Here is a 19,719-nt window from a genome sequence, read left to right as displayed (position 1 = left end):
GTATTTACCCTCTGCACAAGATTTTTGAATGAATTTATAACTGCGTCTTACTATTTTCCTGGAAACAAACTATTTTATGGTGAAAGCAATTTTTGTGGGAGGCACTGGTGCAATGTGTAATTTTTGCTCCCTCCTGCAGGTCCTTCTACGGGTGAAAGAGTCAGAGATCCAGTACCAAAAACAGGAGATCAGCTCCCTCAAAGATGAGCTGCAGACAGCTCTAAGGGTAAGATTTTTCCCCCTTTTTTTTTTTTTTGTTTTCCTATTATTTTACCCGTGTATCACTAAGCAAGGTGGCTCATACAGGCTGTACAGTTTTAACCTCTTTCTGACTGCTCACACACTGGCTTTCTTCTGGGTTTGGGGCACACATGCACACGCCCCCTGCTGACCTGTGCTTTGATTGCACACAGCTCAAGTTTAGCAGCGGATTTTGGCTAAAACCTGCTGATTAGCTGTGGCCAATCACACACGCAGTTTTGTGAACAGCGATCTGGCTGTTTCTTCTCCTTGAAAAGCAGGGAGAAAAAACAGCCAGATTAGTAAGAAAAAGCAGCGCACCTTACATTTGTTAGGCACACAGTTAACCCCTTGACTGATCCTAGATTAAGCTCGTCCCACCCATTCTCTTAGTACAGTGCCAATGTGCAGTATTATCACTGTATTAGTGTGACAAGTGACATCAGTGACAGTGCCACAAGAAAGATTTTCTTTTATTTTTTTGTATTGTGAAAAAATTATATACATTTTGTTTGTGTAGTATTGCCTGACCGCACAATTAGGGTTGCCACCTGTCCAGGATTCACCCGGACAGTTTGGGTTTGGAATGATGTGTCCGAGTTCCGGACACATTTAGACTGGACTATAACTTCCCAGCAGGGTTGCTGGATGCAGTTGTCTAAGCTGAGAGTGTTTGTTACACTCTTTCACACTGCACAAAGCCAACACTAACAACACACACACACACACACACACACACACACACACACACACACACACAAAAACACACAGATGGGAGAGGAGAGAGGGCTCGATCTGCACCTCTTCCCCTCCCACCCTACCCCTTTTTGTCTGCCCACACTCCAATTCCCAGCGCTGTGCCTCAGAAAGGGAAAGTTGGGGGCAGAAATTTGAAGTCGAGCAGCCTCAGATACATCTGGATGAGAGGTGCTGCCAAAGGGCGAGTGAGCTCACCATCCATCCCTGTCTGTAATTGAAGTCTCACCCCCCTTCTGTCTTCTGCCTCTGAGTGAGTACACTAAGGCAAATCAGTGTTCTCAGAGCACCCCTTGCATCAGAGTTCTACTTTACACCAGAGGCCACAGTGTTTCCTCTTACATCAGAGTCTTCTTTGTACATCAGAGTTCTCAGTGTTCTCATTTTAAATCAGGGTTTCCAGAGCATTCCTTATGTTAGAGTCCCCAGAGTTCTCCCGCACATCAGAGTCTGCAGAGTCCCCCCTTACAGTGAAAGCGAACTCTGCGAGTTTAGATGTAAAGGGGAAATCTGTGGACTCTGATGTAAAGAAATGTTATTTAATGTTATTTAATAGCAAAATATATGTATAGTTTATACTATAAAAGAAAACATTGCCGTGTTTGGGTTTGACTTGAAGAAAAGGTGGCAACCCTACGCACAATTGTCAGTCTGTAGCACAGTGCCAAAAAGCAAAAAATGGCCTGGTCAGGAAAGGGGGTAAATATTCTAGAGGTCAAGTGGTATATTGTAACACTGCTCCCAAAAACAAATTGCTGGAATTTGGTTGCTGTGGCTAACACATACTCTTTACCGCCACTTCCATAGTGCAGTCTAATTATTCTTCTACAACAGCTCATAATGCTTACAGTGCCATTTGCATTCTTCTCCCTTCAAGGACAAGAAGTACGCCAGCGACAAGTACAAAGACATCTACACAGAGCTGAGCAACGTCAAGGCCAAGGCCGAATGCGACATCACCCGGCTGAAGGAGCAGCTGAAAACAGCCACCGAGATGTTGGGGGAGAAAACCCCGGAGACGGCATCGGTGTCTGGATACGGTGAGTCACTCTCAAGACCGCTGCTGCTGTCAAGGCAAGGATTTGAGCGCTTTGCCTCTCAGATTGTCACTAATTCATAGCAACAGTACATTCATTTCATTTTCATAAACTGCCCTGACATGACCAAACATGATTTTTATGCTGCAGATATCATGAAATCTAAGAGCAATCCAGATTTCCTGAAGAATGACAGGTCCAGCATTAACAGACAGCTGCGGAATATCAGGTCCAAGGTAGGCAGAGATAAGGAGCGCCATATAGAAGTTGATAGTTCTGTGCTGGGAGGGTTCTAGGTACAATTTTATTTATTTATTTTTTTAAGATGATTCTGAGGATCTGGGGGAAAACCAGAAGCTGCCATTGGTGGAAATCCATGACTGGGGGGAAATTTGTTCCTTTTCCAATCATGTGGATTTCCTCACCAGCATCTGGCGATTGCCCCCGAGTGCAGTAGGATCTGAATGTGTGTATGATTCAGTGAGGCTCCTGTTTATCACATCTTGAGATCTAAATGTGCAACTTTTCTAGGCGTCAACACCTACTGACTCTTTGCTGAAAGCTGGGACTCTTCAACTACGGCAAGGAGGACGCGGCATGTCTAGCATTCAACAAAGTGTCAGCAAATAACAAGATGTTTGATTCTCTATACGTTCTGTAGAGGTGGTGAACACAGGGGACGAAGGCTTCCTTAATAGACAGCCAGCCTTCCAGCTACCGGATTTATGATCCAAAGCCTGTACACTATCTACATAATATACAGCGGCTAAAATAAGTATTGAACACGTCACCATTTTTCTAGGTAGATATTTCTAAGGGTGCTATTGACATGAAATTCTCACCACATGTCGGTAACAACCCATGTAATCCATCCATGTTCAGAAATTGAAGTTATGTGTAATAAAATGGAATGACAGGGAAAAGGTATTGAACACGCTAACTAAAATGTATTTAATACTTGGTACAAAATCCTTTATTGGTAAAAACAGCTTCAAGACTCCTCCTGTATTCCTTGCTCAAGTGTGATTTTTTTTTTTTGTTTTTGTTTTTTTTTGTTTTTTTTTGTTTTTTGCCTATTCTTCCACAAAAGCAGTCTTCAAATCTTGAAGGTGGGCCTCTTCTATGAACTCTGATCTTTAGTTCTTTCCATAGATTCTATATTGGATTCAAGTCAGGTGATTGGCTGGGCCATTCTAGCAGCTTTATTTTCTTTCTTTTGAAACCAATTGAGAGTTTCCTTGGCTTTGGTGTTTTGGGATCATTGTCTTACTGAAATGCCCACCCTCATTTCATCTTCATCATCCTGGTAGATGGCAGCAGATTTTTATCAAGCTTGTGTTGGTACGTTTTTCCATTCATCCTTCCTTCAGTGATGAAGTTTGTCAGTACCGTATGCTGACAAACAGCCCCGCCCACACCATGATGTTCCCACCTCCAAACTTCATTGTTGGCATGGGGATGTTTTTGGGGTGATGTGCCATTTGACCTCCAAACATTGTGTGTATTATGGCATCCAAAGATTCTCCCAGTATTTCACAGGCTTGTCTAAATTTTGTGCAGAAAACTTTATATGAGCTTCAACATGCTTTTACTTTAGCAATTGAGTCTTTGAAACAATTGTGCTAATTCCAGGTCTTTCTGAAGCTCTCCACAAGTGGTCCTTGGCTCTTGGACAACTTTTCTGATACTATTTTCACACCTCTGTCAGAAATCTTGCAAGGAGCACCTGGTCGTGGTCGGTTTATAGTGAAATGTTCTTTCCACTTTTGGATTATGGCCCCAACAGTGCTCACTGGAACATATTCTGAACTTTATAGAAATCTTTGCTAATTCCAGGTCTTTCTGAAGCTCCCCACAAGTGGTCCTTGGTTCTTGGACAACTTTTCTGATACCTTTTTCACACCTGTGTCAGAAATCTTGCAAGGAGCACCTGGTCGTGGCAGGTTTATGGTGAAATGTTCTTTCCACTTCTGGATTGTGGCCCCAACAGTGCTCACTGGAACATTCTAAACTTTAAAAGAAATCTTTCTGTAACCAGTGCCATCAGTATATTTTGCAACAGGTTGCAAAGGTCGAGAGAGAGCTCTTTCGTTTTACCCATCATGAACTGTTTGTGTGACACCTTGGTAATGAGACACCTTTTTATAGGCCATCAGTTGAGACTGAAACAGCTGTTATAACGCTTCACTGACAAGGGGGCAGGATTGCTTTTTAATTACTGATAGTGCCTTATGCTCTGTGCACACGGCCGGACTTTTTCGACAGTAAAGGTCCGGCGGAAAAATCCGTCGGACAATTCAACCGTGTGTGGGTTTCATCGGACCTTTGCCATCAAAAAGTCAGTCGGACTTTAGATTTAGAACATGTTTCAAATCTTTCCGACAGACTCGAGTCCGGTCGAAAAATCTGTTTGTCTGTATGCTGGTCCGACGGACGAAAACCGATGCTAGAGCAGCTACTGTCTGAGGTTCCTTATTCTAGTCCGGTCGTACGTCATCACGTTGGAATCCGTCGGACTTTGGTGTGATTGTGTGTGGGCAAGTGCGTTCGTTCGGAAAGTCCGTCGGTAAGACCTTCGGACCTAGTCTGCCGGAATGTCCGATCGTGTGTACATGGCATTAGCGTTCCATGCCTTTTTGCACCTCCCTTTTTTCATGTGTTCAATACTTTTTTCCCTGTCTTAATTCATTTTATTACACATAACTTAATTTCTGCACTTATTTGTTTTGGTTTCTTTGTATGTATGAATTGTATGGGTTGTTGTTGACATGTGGTGAAAATTTAATGTCAATAGCACCTGTAGAAATATATTTATCAAGAAAAATGTTGACGTGTTCAATATTTCTTTCACCCGCTGTAATTTGTACAGATTGACCATGTAAAGATGATTTTAATTTGTGACACCATTTTCCCTGCCTGAGCATTGTGATTTTATTTCTCCAGTTGGTCACCCCGTATAGATCATAAATGTCTACTTGTTAGTAAGTATGTGATTGACGCCTCTCCTCCCCCCTCCCCTCCCCCCCCCCCACACACATCCAGCAGTTTGGGTTATGCAGGAAGTTGCCCGCACTTTTGTATCACAGTGTTATTGGTGGGTAATGGGATTGGGGTTTCAGCACAATCACCCAGGATTCACGTGCTCTCTCTGTCTGTCTGTGTCTGTGTGTCCCTTTGTCCCTGGCAGTCCGTAATTGAGCAGGTCTCATGGGATAACTGACAAGTTCCACGTACCAGGTTCCCTGACATGTAGGTAAAACCAAGGCCAACAAACTGTGCATGCAGAACTTTCTCTCCATCCCAAGTGCTGCCGTTCCAGCCTTGCCCCTCTCTCACAGCCACAATCTGATGACAGAACTCACACACACCATACACAGCGGGGGGGATTTGGGGCCACCATTCCCTGGCTGCTGTTCATCCTTAGGGCCGGTTCACACAGAGGGCGATGCGAGGCGACACCGACTTGCCTCGCCGCGACCTCAGCGGCGACTTGCAAATGACTTCTGTATAGAAGTCAATGCAAGTCGCCCCGAGGTCGCCCAAAAGTAGTACAGGAACCTTTTTTCTGAGTCGGAGCGACTCGAGTCGCTCCTCTCAGAACGGTTCCATTGTACAGAACGGGGGCGACTTGTCAGGGCGAGGCAAGTCGTGTCGCCTCGCATCGCCCGCTGTGTGAACCGGCCCTCACAGTCAACTATTATTATTCTCACATTTAAAGGATAGTCTAGAAAATGTTTGCAGAAGGAAAGTTGTGAATACTGGAACTTTTGTGTTTTAATTTTGTTAAGAAAAAGTGGCAAAATTTAGTTACAAATTTGTTGCCACAAAATACTGTGATACAAGGTACACAGAAAAGTGAAATTACACCGCAGGGGCATTTAGAATCATCTTAGTTTGTTCCAGGTAAACTTGACTGTTTATAGGGGTGGCATGGGTCTCTTTGGATTCCTCAGTTGATTTAGATCTACTATTGGTATGAAAAAACAAGGAGGGGGCATATCTGGGGTAAGTGAATATGGTAACTCTGGATTTAATCTGCATGTCAGAATTTCCCTGTAATTGCAGAGGACTACACTTCCCCCTTAGGCTGAATTCACACTGACTTGTGATAAAATGCAGGGAAAACAGATGTACATTTCCAGCCATTTTATGTGCAATTTGACATGCGTTGTTGCATGTTTTACCGCGTTAAAATGCACTGCATTTTGCAAGACTTCCTGTGACATCACATCCTGTGGGTTAGAGAAAGCAGATAGTGAAAATGGTTATCTTTGTAAACCTTTTTCTGGGTGTCATAAAACAGGGGTCCCCAACCCCCCCAGGCCAAAGACCGGTGCCGGTCTGTGGCCTGTTGCTGACTAGACACCACAGCAAGGGATGAGCGCCCGTGCTCCCCTGTTGTGTGGTCATGCCCGTGTGTCCTTTCCAGGCTCCTCCACCCGCCCAGCTGACAATGTCATCCTATAAGCTGGGCGGGGAGCGAAAGGAGCTGCAGATCGGAATGGAGAGCTCCTCCCGCCCTGCTGATAGGATCACATCATTGGCTGGGCTGGCGGGCAGAGGAACTTGGAGAGGGCACACGGACTGTTGACAAGCTCTGCCCTGCAGGTAGGAGCTCTGAGCAGGGGAGGCAGAGAGGAAAGGAGGGGAGGGGGCAGGTTGCAGGGGCACTGTAATGTATATGTTCTATTACAGTGCCCCTTTACATTACAGTGCAATCCCCTCTACATTACAGTTCCCCTGTTTACAGTGCAGTCCCCTTTACATTATAGTGCCCCCTTTACAATGCCGTCCCTTTTACATTACCGTCCCCCCTTTACAGTGCATTCCCCTTTACATTCCAGTGCCCCTTTACAGAGCAGTCCCCATTACATGAATGTAAAGGGGACTGCACTGTAAAAGGGCACTGCAATGTAAAGAGGGGCTGTGATGTGAAGGGGGACTGAGGACACTGGGACTGCTTTTTAAAGGGGGGGGCTGTGGACACTGATCTAAAGGGGGGACAGTACTGTAAAGGGGGATTGTGGTGTGAAGGGGGCTGAGGACAGACTTCGTGAATATCCCATCCCCCGACCTATCCACCATCATCCCCCAGAGAGCTACCATGAAACCGGTCCTTGGAGCCAAAAAGGATAGGTACCTCTGTGTGACGTACAGGATTTTATGTGCCCTGAACGTGGGCTACAAAGTGGTCAATGTCAATAAATGCTGACGTGTTGAGAGAGTGCACCAACTCTGCACACAGTTCTCTTTTCCCTCACTCTCCAATCCCACAAAGATGGCCGCTGGTATGGGTGCTTGTAAGGGACAAAATAAATCACAAAGCAAACTTTTTTTTTTTTTTCTCTTATTTTTTTTTTCTTTAGGGCTAATTCACACTAATGTGTCAATCTGCGTTTAAGTGCAGTTGTAAAAATGCAGGTCATAACAAGGACACCTAAAAAAAAAAAAAAAAAAAAAGTTTTGTTTTTTTTATAGTTTTTTTTATGTGTTCTGTTCACACTACAATCTGTGTAGCATTAAAATTATGGATGCACCAAATGCTCCCAAAACCGATACTTTGAGGTGCGATTTACATCAATACAAAAGGAATGGGTGCAAATCACAATACAAAGAATCGCATGCTATTTGAACAGGAATGCGGTGTGATTCCAGTCCGAATAGCATGGGGTTTTCCCCACCGCTTGTGTGTGTATAGAAAGGGAAAAGCGCTATCTAGTGGGCAGTTAAAAATGGTAGAACTCACAGTACATATCTAGCTGAATGCAAAATCTGCATAGGTGTCCTGGTCCCGCGGATGCAAATGACGGCCACTGGAAGTGCTCACAGGGCTGGAGGAGATGTAGAGGTGGTCCGTCTCCAAGCTGACATCACTTCCGCCCTGTACCCACGGGGTCCAAGAACTTCTCCTCCAGCCCTGTAAGCACCTCCAGTGGCTGTGATTTGCTATCACCCACGGGACTGGGACACCTATGCAGATTTTCCATACAGCTAAATATGTACTGTGAGTTCTAACATGTTTAATAAACTGCCCACTAGATGGAGCTTTTCATTTTCTATACACACACACACAGGAGCAATGGGGGAAATTGCATGCGATTTGGAATAAATTTCACCACATTCTTGTTCAAATTGAATGCGATTCTTTGCAGTGCAATTTTTTTTTGTATTGACACAAATCGCACCACAAAGTATCAGTACTCCGTATTGCCAATAATATTTTTATTTAAAAATATTGTTGCAACCCTGATTGGGATGCAACATGTATGCATTTTAACGCAAAGCCGGTCACAACGTGGAAAACATAGAGCAACACAATCCAAGTAAGCCTAGGTTCACGTTGATGCAATTTGGCAGGTCAAATCGCATTCCAAATTGGCAGATATAACCGGCAATGGCACCATCCGAATCAGTGCGACACTGACTTTGCCACGCCACACCCATTCCCAAAAGTAGTTTCTGTACTACTTTTAGCGACTTCAATAGACATCTGTGCAGGAACCTGTAGAGTTGACTCAGAAATCGCCCCCAAAGTCAGACCGACATGCGGGAATGAAACGATTTCGATACCGCAGCAGTGTGAACCTAGATTAAAGGAAAAAAGTTTGCTTTGTGATCTATTTTGTCCCTGATGTCCATGTTTCATTTCACTTTAAATAGTTTATTTGGCTCAAGGTGGTCCAAACAAACTATTTGCTTCACGAAGTGTCTCTAAATACTGTATGTATTGCGTGTAACTTCAGCGCCATACAGTACACAGTGCTGGGTTCCGACTGTAAGACAGACTTCTTTCTCACACCCGGAACAAAACAGATTCTGGTTGAGCGGCGCTCTGTCATTCTCGTTTTCTGTGAATGAATACAAAGCTTCCTCTGATTGGCCAAGTCTGAGATCACGATGTCATCCGTCCACCCCTCTCACTCAGCCAATCAGAGCAATCGAGAGGGTTTAGTTCCGCTTTATTCCTGCTTTCAGCCCTGGCTATACACAGCACCACAAATTATCCCTATTTTTGGTGTTCAGCCATGCCCTCTGCCACATACCTGGCAAATGTGTGGTTTGGGGCTTTGTGTCGATATGGGGTATATGGGGACCATAATCCCAGTTGGAAAGAAGTTCATGCCTTAGGTGCTGCATGGGCCGAGGATCCGAGGGGCTCCACAGAGTTTTGTAGACTAATCAGGGTACCTATCCTTAGATCCATTGTACGTCATCTCAGGTTCATGTTAATAAGGGTTTGTGAGTCTGGTGTCTTCACACCCATTATGTTTTCTACCTAAGATCTCACCACCTTCTGTGTGCCATGCCAAGCACAGGGATCATTCTCCTCCAATGTTGTCCTTTGTATTTAAGTGAAGTAGTGTGCAGTGGACATGATGGCTCATCTATATATAAGCTTTATAAACTGTTAGCTAGGGCAGTATTTCCTCTGAGAGGGGGACATGTATTCCTGCAAGTGAAAATCCTCACTGTAAGGATCTATGTATGAGACGTCAAATAAGCGCACTTGGATACCGCTGGAATCCACTAGAGGGAGCTGGATGAATAGAGATCTGCTTATAAGTGCTTCAGGCTAATTTTAGAGAATGCATTGTACATGGTCAACAGTTACAAAGATGACATGAAGGTGGGGGGGGGGGGGGGGGGGGGTCTCTAGAAGTATGACATGAAGGGGGGGGTCTATAGAAGGATGACATGAAGGGGGGGGGTCTATAGAAGGATGACATGAAGGGGGGGGGGTCTATAGAAGGATGACATGAAGGGGGGTCTATAGAAGGGTGACATGAAGGGAGGGGGGTCTATAGAAGGATGACATGAAAGGGGGGGGCTAGAGATGGATGACATGAAAGCGGGGCCTTATAGAAGGATGACATGAAAGGGGGGGGTTAGGGAAGGATGATATGAAGGGGGGGGTTAGAGAAGGATGATATGAAGGGGGTCTAGAGAAGGGTGACATGAAGAGGGGGGAGGGTTAGAGAAGGATGACATGAAGGGGGGGTTAGAGAAGGATGACATGAAGGGTGACATGAAGAGGGGGGAGGGTTAGAGAAGGATGACATGAAGGGGGTCTAGAGAAGGATGACATGAAGAGGGGGGAGGGTTAGAGAAGGATGACATGAAGGGGGGGGGTTAGAGAAGGATGACATGAAGGGGGTCTAGAGAAGGATGACATGAAGGGGGGGGGGTGAGAGAAGGATGACATGAAGGGGGGGGGGGGGGGGGGTTAGAGAAGGATGACATGAAGGGGGGGGGTTAGAGAAGGATGACATGAAGGGGGTCTAGAGAAGGATGACATGAAGGGGGGGGGTGAGAGAAGGATGACATGAAGGGGGGGGGGGGGGGTTAGAGAAGGATGACATGAAGGGGGGGGGGGGTTAGAGAAGGATGACATGAAGGGGGGGGGGGTTAGAGAAGGATGACATGAAGGGGTGGGGGGGTTAGAGAAGGATGACATGAAGGGGTGGGGGGGTTAGAGAAGGATGACATGAAGGGGTGGGGGGGTTAGAGAAGGATGACATGAAGGGGTGGGGGGTTAGAGAAGGATGACATGAAGGGGTGGGGGGTTAGAGAAGGATGACATGAAGGGTGGGGGGGGTTAGAGAAGGATGACATGAAGGGGGTCTAGAGAAGGATGACATGAAGAGGGGGGAGGGTTAGAGAAGGATGACATGAAGGTGGGGGGGGGGGGGGGTTAGAGTAGGATGGCATGAAGGGGGTCTAGAGAAGGGTGACTCAGGGAGGCAGGAGGTAATGCTTGTGGACTTCCTGGCCAAGTCTGCTCTGACTACAAGTACTGCCAGTGTTATAGCTGAAAAAAGTATGTGGTCAACACGGTACAGGGGGCATTCCAATACTACAGTGGTCATCAACCCTGTCCTCAAGGCCCACTAACAGGCCAGGTTTTATGTATTACCTTGGGGAGATGCAGACTAGAATACTGCAATCACTGAGCAGCAAATTATATCACCGGTGATGTATTTCAGTTATCTCGCAAATCTGGCCTGTTAGTGGGCCCTGAGGACGGGGTTGATGACCACTGCAATACTACAACATTTTTAAACCCTTTTTTAATTTAAGGAAAACTTACGTTAGGAGACATGCAATAAGCATCTAATTCCGAGCATTGTGTAGAGTGCAAGGACCCAGTGCCAACAGGCAATTCCCCTATGTAGCCCAAGAGGTTTTTTTTGTTTTGTTTTTTTTGCTCTACATGGATTATTATACTTTTTTTACTAACTGAACTGGCCAATAGTATATCTACTATACCTGCATTTTAATCAGTTGACCCAATAGCATGATACCAAAGATCTACAAATTAATTCCAGATTTGTTCATTGAATACAGATGAGAGCAAACATGGCTTTTGCCTTTTTGCTTTGAGCTGGAACCTGACCTGCAACAAAGCAAAGCAGTTTTACACAGAACCAGTGTCAGAATTTCACCTTTTCACCAGCAGGGGGCAGGACAGGTGAAAGCTACTAGTGATGGGAAACTGTGGGGAGGTGGGTCCATTCTGTAGTGGTGATGAAGGTGAGCAGTAATGACTAAGCTTCCCTTAGCAACATCCTAGAAGTATTCTAGTCTGTCTTCAGGAGGTATGTAAATGTCCTACACCTATAGCCTAAGAGCATTATTCAACCTTGGCCAAATCTAGACAGCTTGTTTTTATCTACAGATGTCTCTAAGGTCCCTTTCACACTGATGGACCCATCGGGTCAGCCTGTCAGTTTTTCAGTCGGACCAATTCGGACCATCCATAGCTCTCTATTGCGTTCTGGCATCCGATCCAATCCAGTCCTCTAAAAATAGATGGATGGGGATCATTCCCCATTCATTGATTGGATGACAGTCGGATGGAAACGGCCAGGTAGTCCATTTCCATCCGACTGCCCCATAGAGAAGAGCGGGCTGTGTCCATGTCCACTCTGCATAGTGGAGCGGACACAGACCTGTCATCCGCCTGCTCGGTGGAGATCAGCGGACAGTTCCCTCGCTGAGCAGGGGCATCTGTTTGCCAGTTTCCGCCCCATCTGCAAGGGGTTTTGCACAGGCAGGCTTTTAAAGTATAACCAAAGGCAAAACCTTTTTTTTTATTATTATTTTTTTTTTTTTTTTCGATTTGGAAAGGTATTAGAACACCTGTCAAGGTTTTTCTTGCCGCCTCTGCTCTTGTTAAGGCAATTCATCCTATTTATCATCGAAAGTAACAGAAAATCCCAAATTATAGGTGGGGACACTAGTTCTGGTAACGGCTAGGGATTTCCTCTAGTTTCCTGTTTTGTCTAAAGCTGGGGGGGGGGGGTCTCCAAACTTTCTAAGTAAAGGGCTAGTTTGTGGTTCTTCAGGCTTTAAGGGGGCTGGTGGGAGTAGGGATGAGGGGATGAGGCCGATGTTCGAGTCAAATGTAAGTTCGACTCAAACATCGAGTATTTGCCTGTTCGTCGAAATAGCGAACAATTTTTGGGTGTTCATGGTAAATTAGAAAGCCACGGAACACCCTTTAAAAATCTATGGGAGAAATCAAAAGTGCTAAAGGCTTATATGCATGGTATTGTCATAAAAAGTGTTTAGGGACCTGGGTCCTGCCCCAGGGGACATGTATCAATGCAAAAAAAAGTTTTAAAACTGGGCAAGGGTTGTGGGGATGAGGCCCTTGTCCACATCAACATGGGGACAAGGTGCTTTGGGGGGCTACCCCAAAGCTCCCTCCCCACGTTGAGGGCATGTGGCCTGGTACGGTTTAGGAGGGGGGGGGGCACTCTCTCGCCCCCTCCCCCTTTTTTTTTCATGGCCTTGCCAGGTTGCATGCTTGGATAAGGGTCTGGTATGGATTTTTGGGGGGACCACCGTGGAATTTTTTTTCTTTGGGTCGGGGTTCCCCTTAATATTCATACCAGACCCAAAGGGCCTTGTAATGGACTGGGGGGATCCCATGCCGTTTTTTTTTTTCAATGACTTCTTTTAATTGTATTGCCGGGACCGACAATTCATTATAGCCACAAGTTCTTTTAAATGACTTTCTTTTCCTTTAGAAATGTCATTTTGTGTAGGAACTGTTCTAAACACAGGAATAATGCGCCACTTTACAGGCATACTATAGACCAGTGTTTCTCAACTCCAGTCCTCAAGGCGCCCCAACAAGTCATGTTTTCAGGCTTTCCATTATTTTGCACAGGTGATTTGATCAGTTTCACTGCCTTAGTAATTACCACAGCCATTTCATCTGAGGGAAATCCTGAAAACATGACCTGTTGGGGCGCCTTGAGGACTGGAGTTGAGAAACACTGCTATAGACGTCCCCCAGGTATGAAATTTAAAGGAATATTTCACTTTAAGCATTATTAAAATCACTGCTCCCGAAAAAACTTCAGGTTTTTAAAACTTCTTTTTGCATTGATACATGTCCCCTGGGGCAGGACCCATGTCCCCAAACCCTTTTTATGACAATAACTTGCATATAAGCCTTTAAAATTAGCACTTTTGATTATTCATGTTTGTGTCCCATAGACTTTAACGATGTTCGTGTGTTTGAACACATTTTTTGCCTGCTCGCATGTTCTGCTGCGAACCGAACTGGAGTGTGTTCGGTTCCATCCCTAGGTGGGAGTAGGAAATTCCCCAATATCAGTGCCCCGTTATTGGTTCTAATGGGAGGAATAGTTCCTCATTGATATCGATGAGAAAAATAGTGTCCCATTAATGGTGTTCGTAGGAGGAATGGTGCTTCGTCATTGTTGTCAGTTGGTAGACTAGTGCCCCAAGGGCCAGATAAAGGCAAGCAAAGGGCCACATCCAGCCCCAGTTTGGAGACCACTGATCTAAAGGACAGAAAGTGAATAAAAAATAAAAAAAACTTGGCAAGTTATATCTCTCCATTCTTTATCCAAAAAACAAAAAAAAAAAGCCTTTAGTTCTACTTTTATAAACGAGGCCAAGGATAAATCCAAGGGAAAAACCAAGCTTAACTTGTCAACCAGCCCGCAGACAACCAAACAACCTAAACTAAAATAATTGAGTTCTACTTTACCTAGAGGGGAAATTTCCAGCTGCCTTGGAGGTCTGTTTCAGATTAGGTCTTTTGTCCAGTAATATCGCAGCACATTGACTACTATAGGTGAGGCGTAGATAAGGAGCAGATAGTACCAGGTAGAATAGGTGAGCTTACAGCTCATGTTTTATGTCTATCCAATAGTCACACATAGCTGTAGTTGACATACATCCGTAATCTTCCCATTTTGTGGCTCCCCCTCCTCTCTGGTCTTTCCATTGTGGTTATTCACTCTGGTTCCTCTCACCAACCTGTCATGTGTGACTCTCACCCACCAAGTCACTCCTGTCCGTCTTCAGCATGCATCACTAATCTCTGTCCGTGTAGTGTGTGCATCACATCCCGTATTTTATGTCCAGCAATCCAGTTCTTCTCATCTCACCCATGGTCTATCTCCTCTCTTTTTCCACACAGAGCCTGAAGGAGGGGCTGACGGTCCAGGAGCGCCTCAAAATCTTCGAATCCCAGGACTATAAGAAACACTAACACCTCCCGATTTCTGCTGCGTGTCCCCAGGGCTTGGAGCAGACATAAGCCGCCTTTCCACCCCAGATCCATCAGGCTTCAGGGGACTCTGATGTGCAGCTTTTCTCTTTTTTTTTTTTTTTTTTCATGTCATTTTGGGCTCTTGGAAATGTGCAAGGCCGGCCGTTCAGGTGTTGAAATGGTTGATTCCTGTGGGTACCTCTCCAGCTCTTGATGTCTGTTTTTATTTTTCCTTCCTTCCTTTGCTCTACGACGGGGCACACTCTCCTCTCCTCTGCCATCTTGTCAGAGCTTTAATTCGCAGTCAGTATTAAGGCACGTCTGCCGAACAATAAGCTATCAGGTGTGAAGACGCTGGGACGTGCACGGACTCTCAACATGCGGTGGTGCTGTACCGGGAGGAACTGAACCACAAATTGCACATTTGACAGGGCTGCTTTGTTGGGTAGTAAGGACTCTTGCTCCCCCCACAAATGTCTGTAGTTATTTATATATATATATATATGTATGTGCATGTGAAGTATGTGTACATTATAGGGGGAGATTAATTTCTCCAATAAATTGTAACAGTGTGGCTATTGCCCTCGAGTTAGAACCATGTCCAGCTCTTTGTCTTGCCATGCAATCCTAAAAATGGCTTGAGGTAATTCAGGTTGCAGGTATTGAAACTGGTGTCAACCGGCCCTCTTTGATGTGAACCTACTGTAAGAGGAGGCCTTTTTTGTGTGATGGATGCAGGCTCTTGAATATTTATTATGACCCACAATAAAAATGACAGGTGCCCATCAAGGCTCCATCAAGTCCTTCTGCATGACAAACCGCTAGGAGTGCTGACAAGGACAGCGTGCGTCCCAGCTCAAAAGATCTAGTAGGGAAAGGAAGTCCTAAAAGTTACACATCGCAGCAAAGTCCTGTAAAGTGGTATATGACAGCCTCAGCCTGGGCTCCAACCAGGCCACATCCACCAATGTGTTTCACTTCACCTCCAAGATTAAGCTCTGGGGTGGAGTGAAATGCATTGGTGGGCGTGGCCTGGTTGGAGCCCAGGCTGAGGCTGTCATACACCTCCTTACAGGGTTTTGCTGTAATCTGCGACTTTTAGGATTTCCTTTTCCCTACTCTTGAATATTTATGTTGGCTTCCTTGTAAGAATGTCAGGAGTGATTGTTTGGGTGCCTCCCACCGTTTATCATAGGCCAGCAAAGTCGGAATATTTTCCCTTTAGGCCTAAATGTTCACAAAGAGCAAGCCAAGACTATGCCTGGAGAATTGCAATATTCATCTTTAAATTATAAAAGTGCAGACTTAAGCCAGCCATACATGGATCGAAATCCAGCCGTAATTTTATGCGGATAATCTGACAGGCTGGTTGTACCCAAGTTGATTGATCGACTTGGGTACAAGTCTACCCATACATGGATCAAAATTCATCTGGACCCTGCTGAACTGGGCGCATTTCGATCCATGTGTGGGCGGGCTTGTACCCAAGTCGTTCCATTAGTCGACTTGGGTACAAACTGGGTTTTCTACATACAGTTAATGCCGGTGGCTATATCTGCTAGAAGTTATTGTATTCTGCCCCATGGGAATGCTCCCTGAGCCCCCCTGTCGTTATAATACAATAGCGCTTTTGGAGGCATTCCCTCATAAACACTGACTGTGTTGATTGGGGGGGGGGGGGTCGAGCAGTTTTCTTTCCTCTCATCCATGGTGAAGGGAAATAAAATCCATCAATATATGGCTCGCTTTATAAGGGTTTGGCCTTGCCAGCCAACTACACATTGTTGATATTTATAGGTCAGCCCTAAGCAGCAGCAGCACTCAAGTTGGTGCACGTATACCGTACACGTCACATGCGCTCGGACAACTTTTTCTGCAGGATCTTGCTAGCATCAAGTTTCTGCGTCAAGCAATGTGCATATCTACCGGTATATCAAATAAGAAAGCTGAACAGTTAGGAGTACCACAAACACGTATTGGATATCCGATATTGTTAAGCTTACTCAGACAGCATGTGTTGTCAGCATACGGCCCCTCCAGAACTGCCCTCCTATGAGTCAAAGCAAGGCTTAAGTAAGTGAGCAATAGGCTCCATCTTCAGCCTAATTGTGACCGATGCTCTTTAATGTAAATCTATAGTCATTCAATACATTCTGGTCAGGCTGCAGCTCTAAGTTTTGTGTCACGGGACACCAGTGTTTAAAAGTGCAATATTTCTTTTCTTTCCTAGCTGCTGAGGAGTATCGTATAGAAACTCAAAAGCTTGTCCTGTGAAGGCAGATCCCTTTATTGTAGGTTCATTTCTTTATATTTAGTTTCTAGTTTTTATTGTGTTGGAGTGACTAGTGATTAGGAGGGCTTTTTCCACCTTTGAGGTCACTCTGCATGCCCCCCCCCCCGTGCCATTGTATTAATTGGCAAGACATTGCAGGCCTGATGTATAAATGCTGGAGCATGGTACCACTAGACACCCCTGGTTACTACAGGTAATGCTCCATTATTATAATTGGGTCTGGCATGGGTCATTCATTTTGTGAGCTGAACACTGTAGCCTATCTGCCCCATATGATCTGGTAGCTGAATCAACTGTCACTTGGATGCAGCCCACCCCTTACTGACTTGATGTACATAGTTGTAGCTAATGGATAAGCTTCATTCTTTGGAATATTTGATTTTTAGTTTTGGTGAGCAAGAATAGTGTTGGCAGGACCTGTAGGAAGAGTTCTGGGTACCCTATAAGTGTCCTTTTTGGAGCTCATTGGAAAGACTTGGAAGGTGTTCTATTGCGAAACGCGTTATGTCGTGGCAACGTCTGGCTCGTAGCGTAAGGATAAGTTGGAAATTATTTGTTTGACGTTTGTTTTTCAGAAAGTTTAAGTATTGTTTTATATTTTTGTTTGACGGAGAAAGTGTTTTATAAATGTTTTGTCTGCAGTGATAGATGGCTGATACCGTCAGATTTTGTTCTGGTTTCTGCAGCAATCTGAGAGATTTCCTCTAGTACTCAAAACATCAAAAGCTGGGATTGAAGGAGGACAGACGTATTGCGTCTTCGAACCCGGAGCGTGCTGGAGGAACGTGAAGGAAGTCTATACAAGTGTTTTATTGTAGGTGCGATGCAAGTCGTTTGCGTGTCACTGTAATGTGCGATGTGGTGACAGTATGTCGGACGATGGATGTGATGGGGAGTGGAGCGCTTAGAGGGTGATGACTATCGGTCACACTGTGAATTAGGCTTAAGGTGTCTGTTTGGAATCAACTACCTTCTACTCTAGTTCAAGATTTTACCATTTTAATTGTTGCAAAAAAATAAATGTTTTAGATAAAGTGTGGAAGGGTTAAAACCTCTCAGATTTGAATTGCTATGCTCATGCTGATGAAAGGTCCCCTAGTTTCTGGCCCTAACCCCTGTTCTACCCAAATGCCAAGTGCTGTATTCCTACTTTATTACACTGGAATAAATCAAAAGATGGTGCTTATGGCACCCGCTCATAAGAAGATCTTCAAGGAAACGGCATGCTGGCATCCATACACTAATCCAAAAAGTAACTTGTGTGTGTGAAGAGGATCGCTGCTCTCCCATCCAGCAAATGTTGTCAGGTTAGAATTTGCCTCAGCCTAGATGTATTTGGCAAACCATACTGACTCATTTCACCCCACCCACCAGAGCTGACATAGGGCCAAAACGCATCAACTGGGGTGATTCTGCAGGGACATCTAGGCTGAGCATGCTTCTAACTTTTTGACAACGGGCTGGCAGCGCAGCAATCCTCCACACACACACACACGGAATAAATCAAATTTGTAAGTATGCACTAACTGTAGAGCAGCCATATTGTAAACTGAGCAAATAAGCCAGCCTATCAATTCTTCAGAATCGGTGGCATCGCTGAGGCATGAATTGGTTAGCTGAATATTAGCTGTACTTACAAGATGGCTGTTTGAAAACTTTAGGCGACAGGTCCACTTTAAAAAAAATCAAGCTGTCATCAGGAAAAAAATACTGCTGCATTGCTAGCAGGTACAACTCAAGTTAATGAAGAATGGCTCAAGTATGTTTTAATCTTTCCCCAAGTCACGTCTGCTGTTGGGTAGGGGTCTGGCCGGGCTGACTGATACTGGAGCCCCTCTTGTCAGGGTCTTTGGTTCTCCAGCCAAGGGAACTGGTGGCTCTGCAGAGACTGCAGTGTCAGTGGTGCCGCAGCTGTCCGGCTATTCTCCTGTCCCACGAGAGATCTGCGGCCTTCGTGATGCAGCAGACTTGCTGGGAGGGTCCGATGTAAACATTATTTGATACATATTCGGCAGACAGAATTTTGTTTTAGTAGGTACCTGACGGGGTGTTCAGTAGGAAGAAAAGTCCCATTTGATTCCTGACTTACCAGCATCTTGATTGGTAACCAAAGCTGCTGACTCACACTTGCCTTTCAGACACTGGTGTCAATTTCAAAGGGGCATATGTGGGCCACCACTGCCAATGGTTAACTTTAAAATGCCAGTTTACCTGGCTGTCATGCTGATATTATGGCTTTACAGTCAACATGCCTGATCTGCATATGTTTCCCTTTACGTATTTTAGCACAGGATCACCTTGACAGGTAAACAAAATTGCTGTTTTCAGAGAGAGGTCAGCATTAAAAACCCACTAGAGATTTCCTTTAAGTGCATGTTCCCAATGCTTTAGTCGGCCAGACCCTGAAATGTGTCCAGTCCAGCAAGGATCGGTTGAACTTTGATCAGTATGTGGGCTCCTCCCCCAACAGAAGTTGATTTATTTTATTTTATTTTTCGGCTGTAAAGGGACATGATGGAAATGTTTCCATCAATCAGCAGCTGTAACTAACCAGCTGCAGCCGCTGATCTGTGTATTTAGACAAATGTCCCAGCAGGCAAACAAGGCGGATGGAAGAAACTTAATTAAAAATAAAAAATGTATGGCCAGCTTTACAACTTTCCCCAAGCCATTGTGCATGTAGACTAACCTATAGCATATCAAAGCTCCACCAATCAGAATTTTGAGTACTCAAATAGATTGACTTCCTATACGTTCCTCAGCAGCTAGGTGTCTGCTTCTGCTGTCTGTAAATATTACAGCTGCACAGACACTTCCTTCATTTGGTAACTGTGTCAGAATTGCTTGGCCTGCAGTCT

At 45.0% G+C, this 19,719-nt stretch overlaps 1 protein-coding gene across 1 annotated transcript in view; it reads left to right on the top strand.

Moving 5' to 3' along the window:
- The window catches only part of MPRIP (myosin phosphatase Rho interacting protein), a gene marked incomplete in the record, with an annotated part of 257,621 nt that extends 242,268 nt beyond the window's left edge, over positions 1 to 15,353 (top strand). Inside the window, 4 exon segments of the mRNA XM_077449495.1 lie at positions 140 to 226; positions 1,874 to 2,036; positions 2,184 to 2,269; positions 14,497 to 15,353. Of these exon segments, the coding sequence (XP_077305621.1) occupies positions 140 to 226; positions 1,874 to 2,036; positions 2,184 to 2,269; positions 14,497 to 14,568 (408 nt within the window).
- Positions 15,354 to 19,719: the final 4,366 nt, after the last annotated feature.

Source organism: Lithobates pipiens, unplaced genomic scaffold (assembly GCF_037356315.1).
Source record: "Lithobates pipiens isolate NorthernLeopardFrog02 unplaced genomic scaffold, aLitPip1_a1.2 Scaffold_22, whole genome shotgun sequence".
Lineage (NCBI taxonomy): Eukaryota > Metazoa > Chordata > Amphibia > Anura > Ranidae > Lithobates > Lithobates pipiens.
This window is presented reverse-complemented; position numbering and strand designations above follow the sequence as displayed.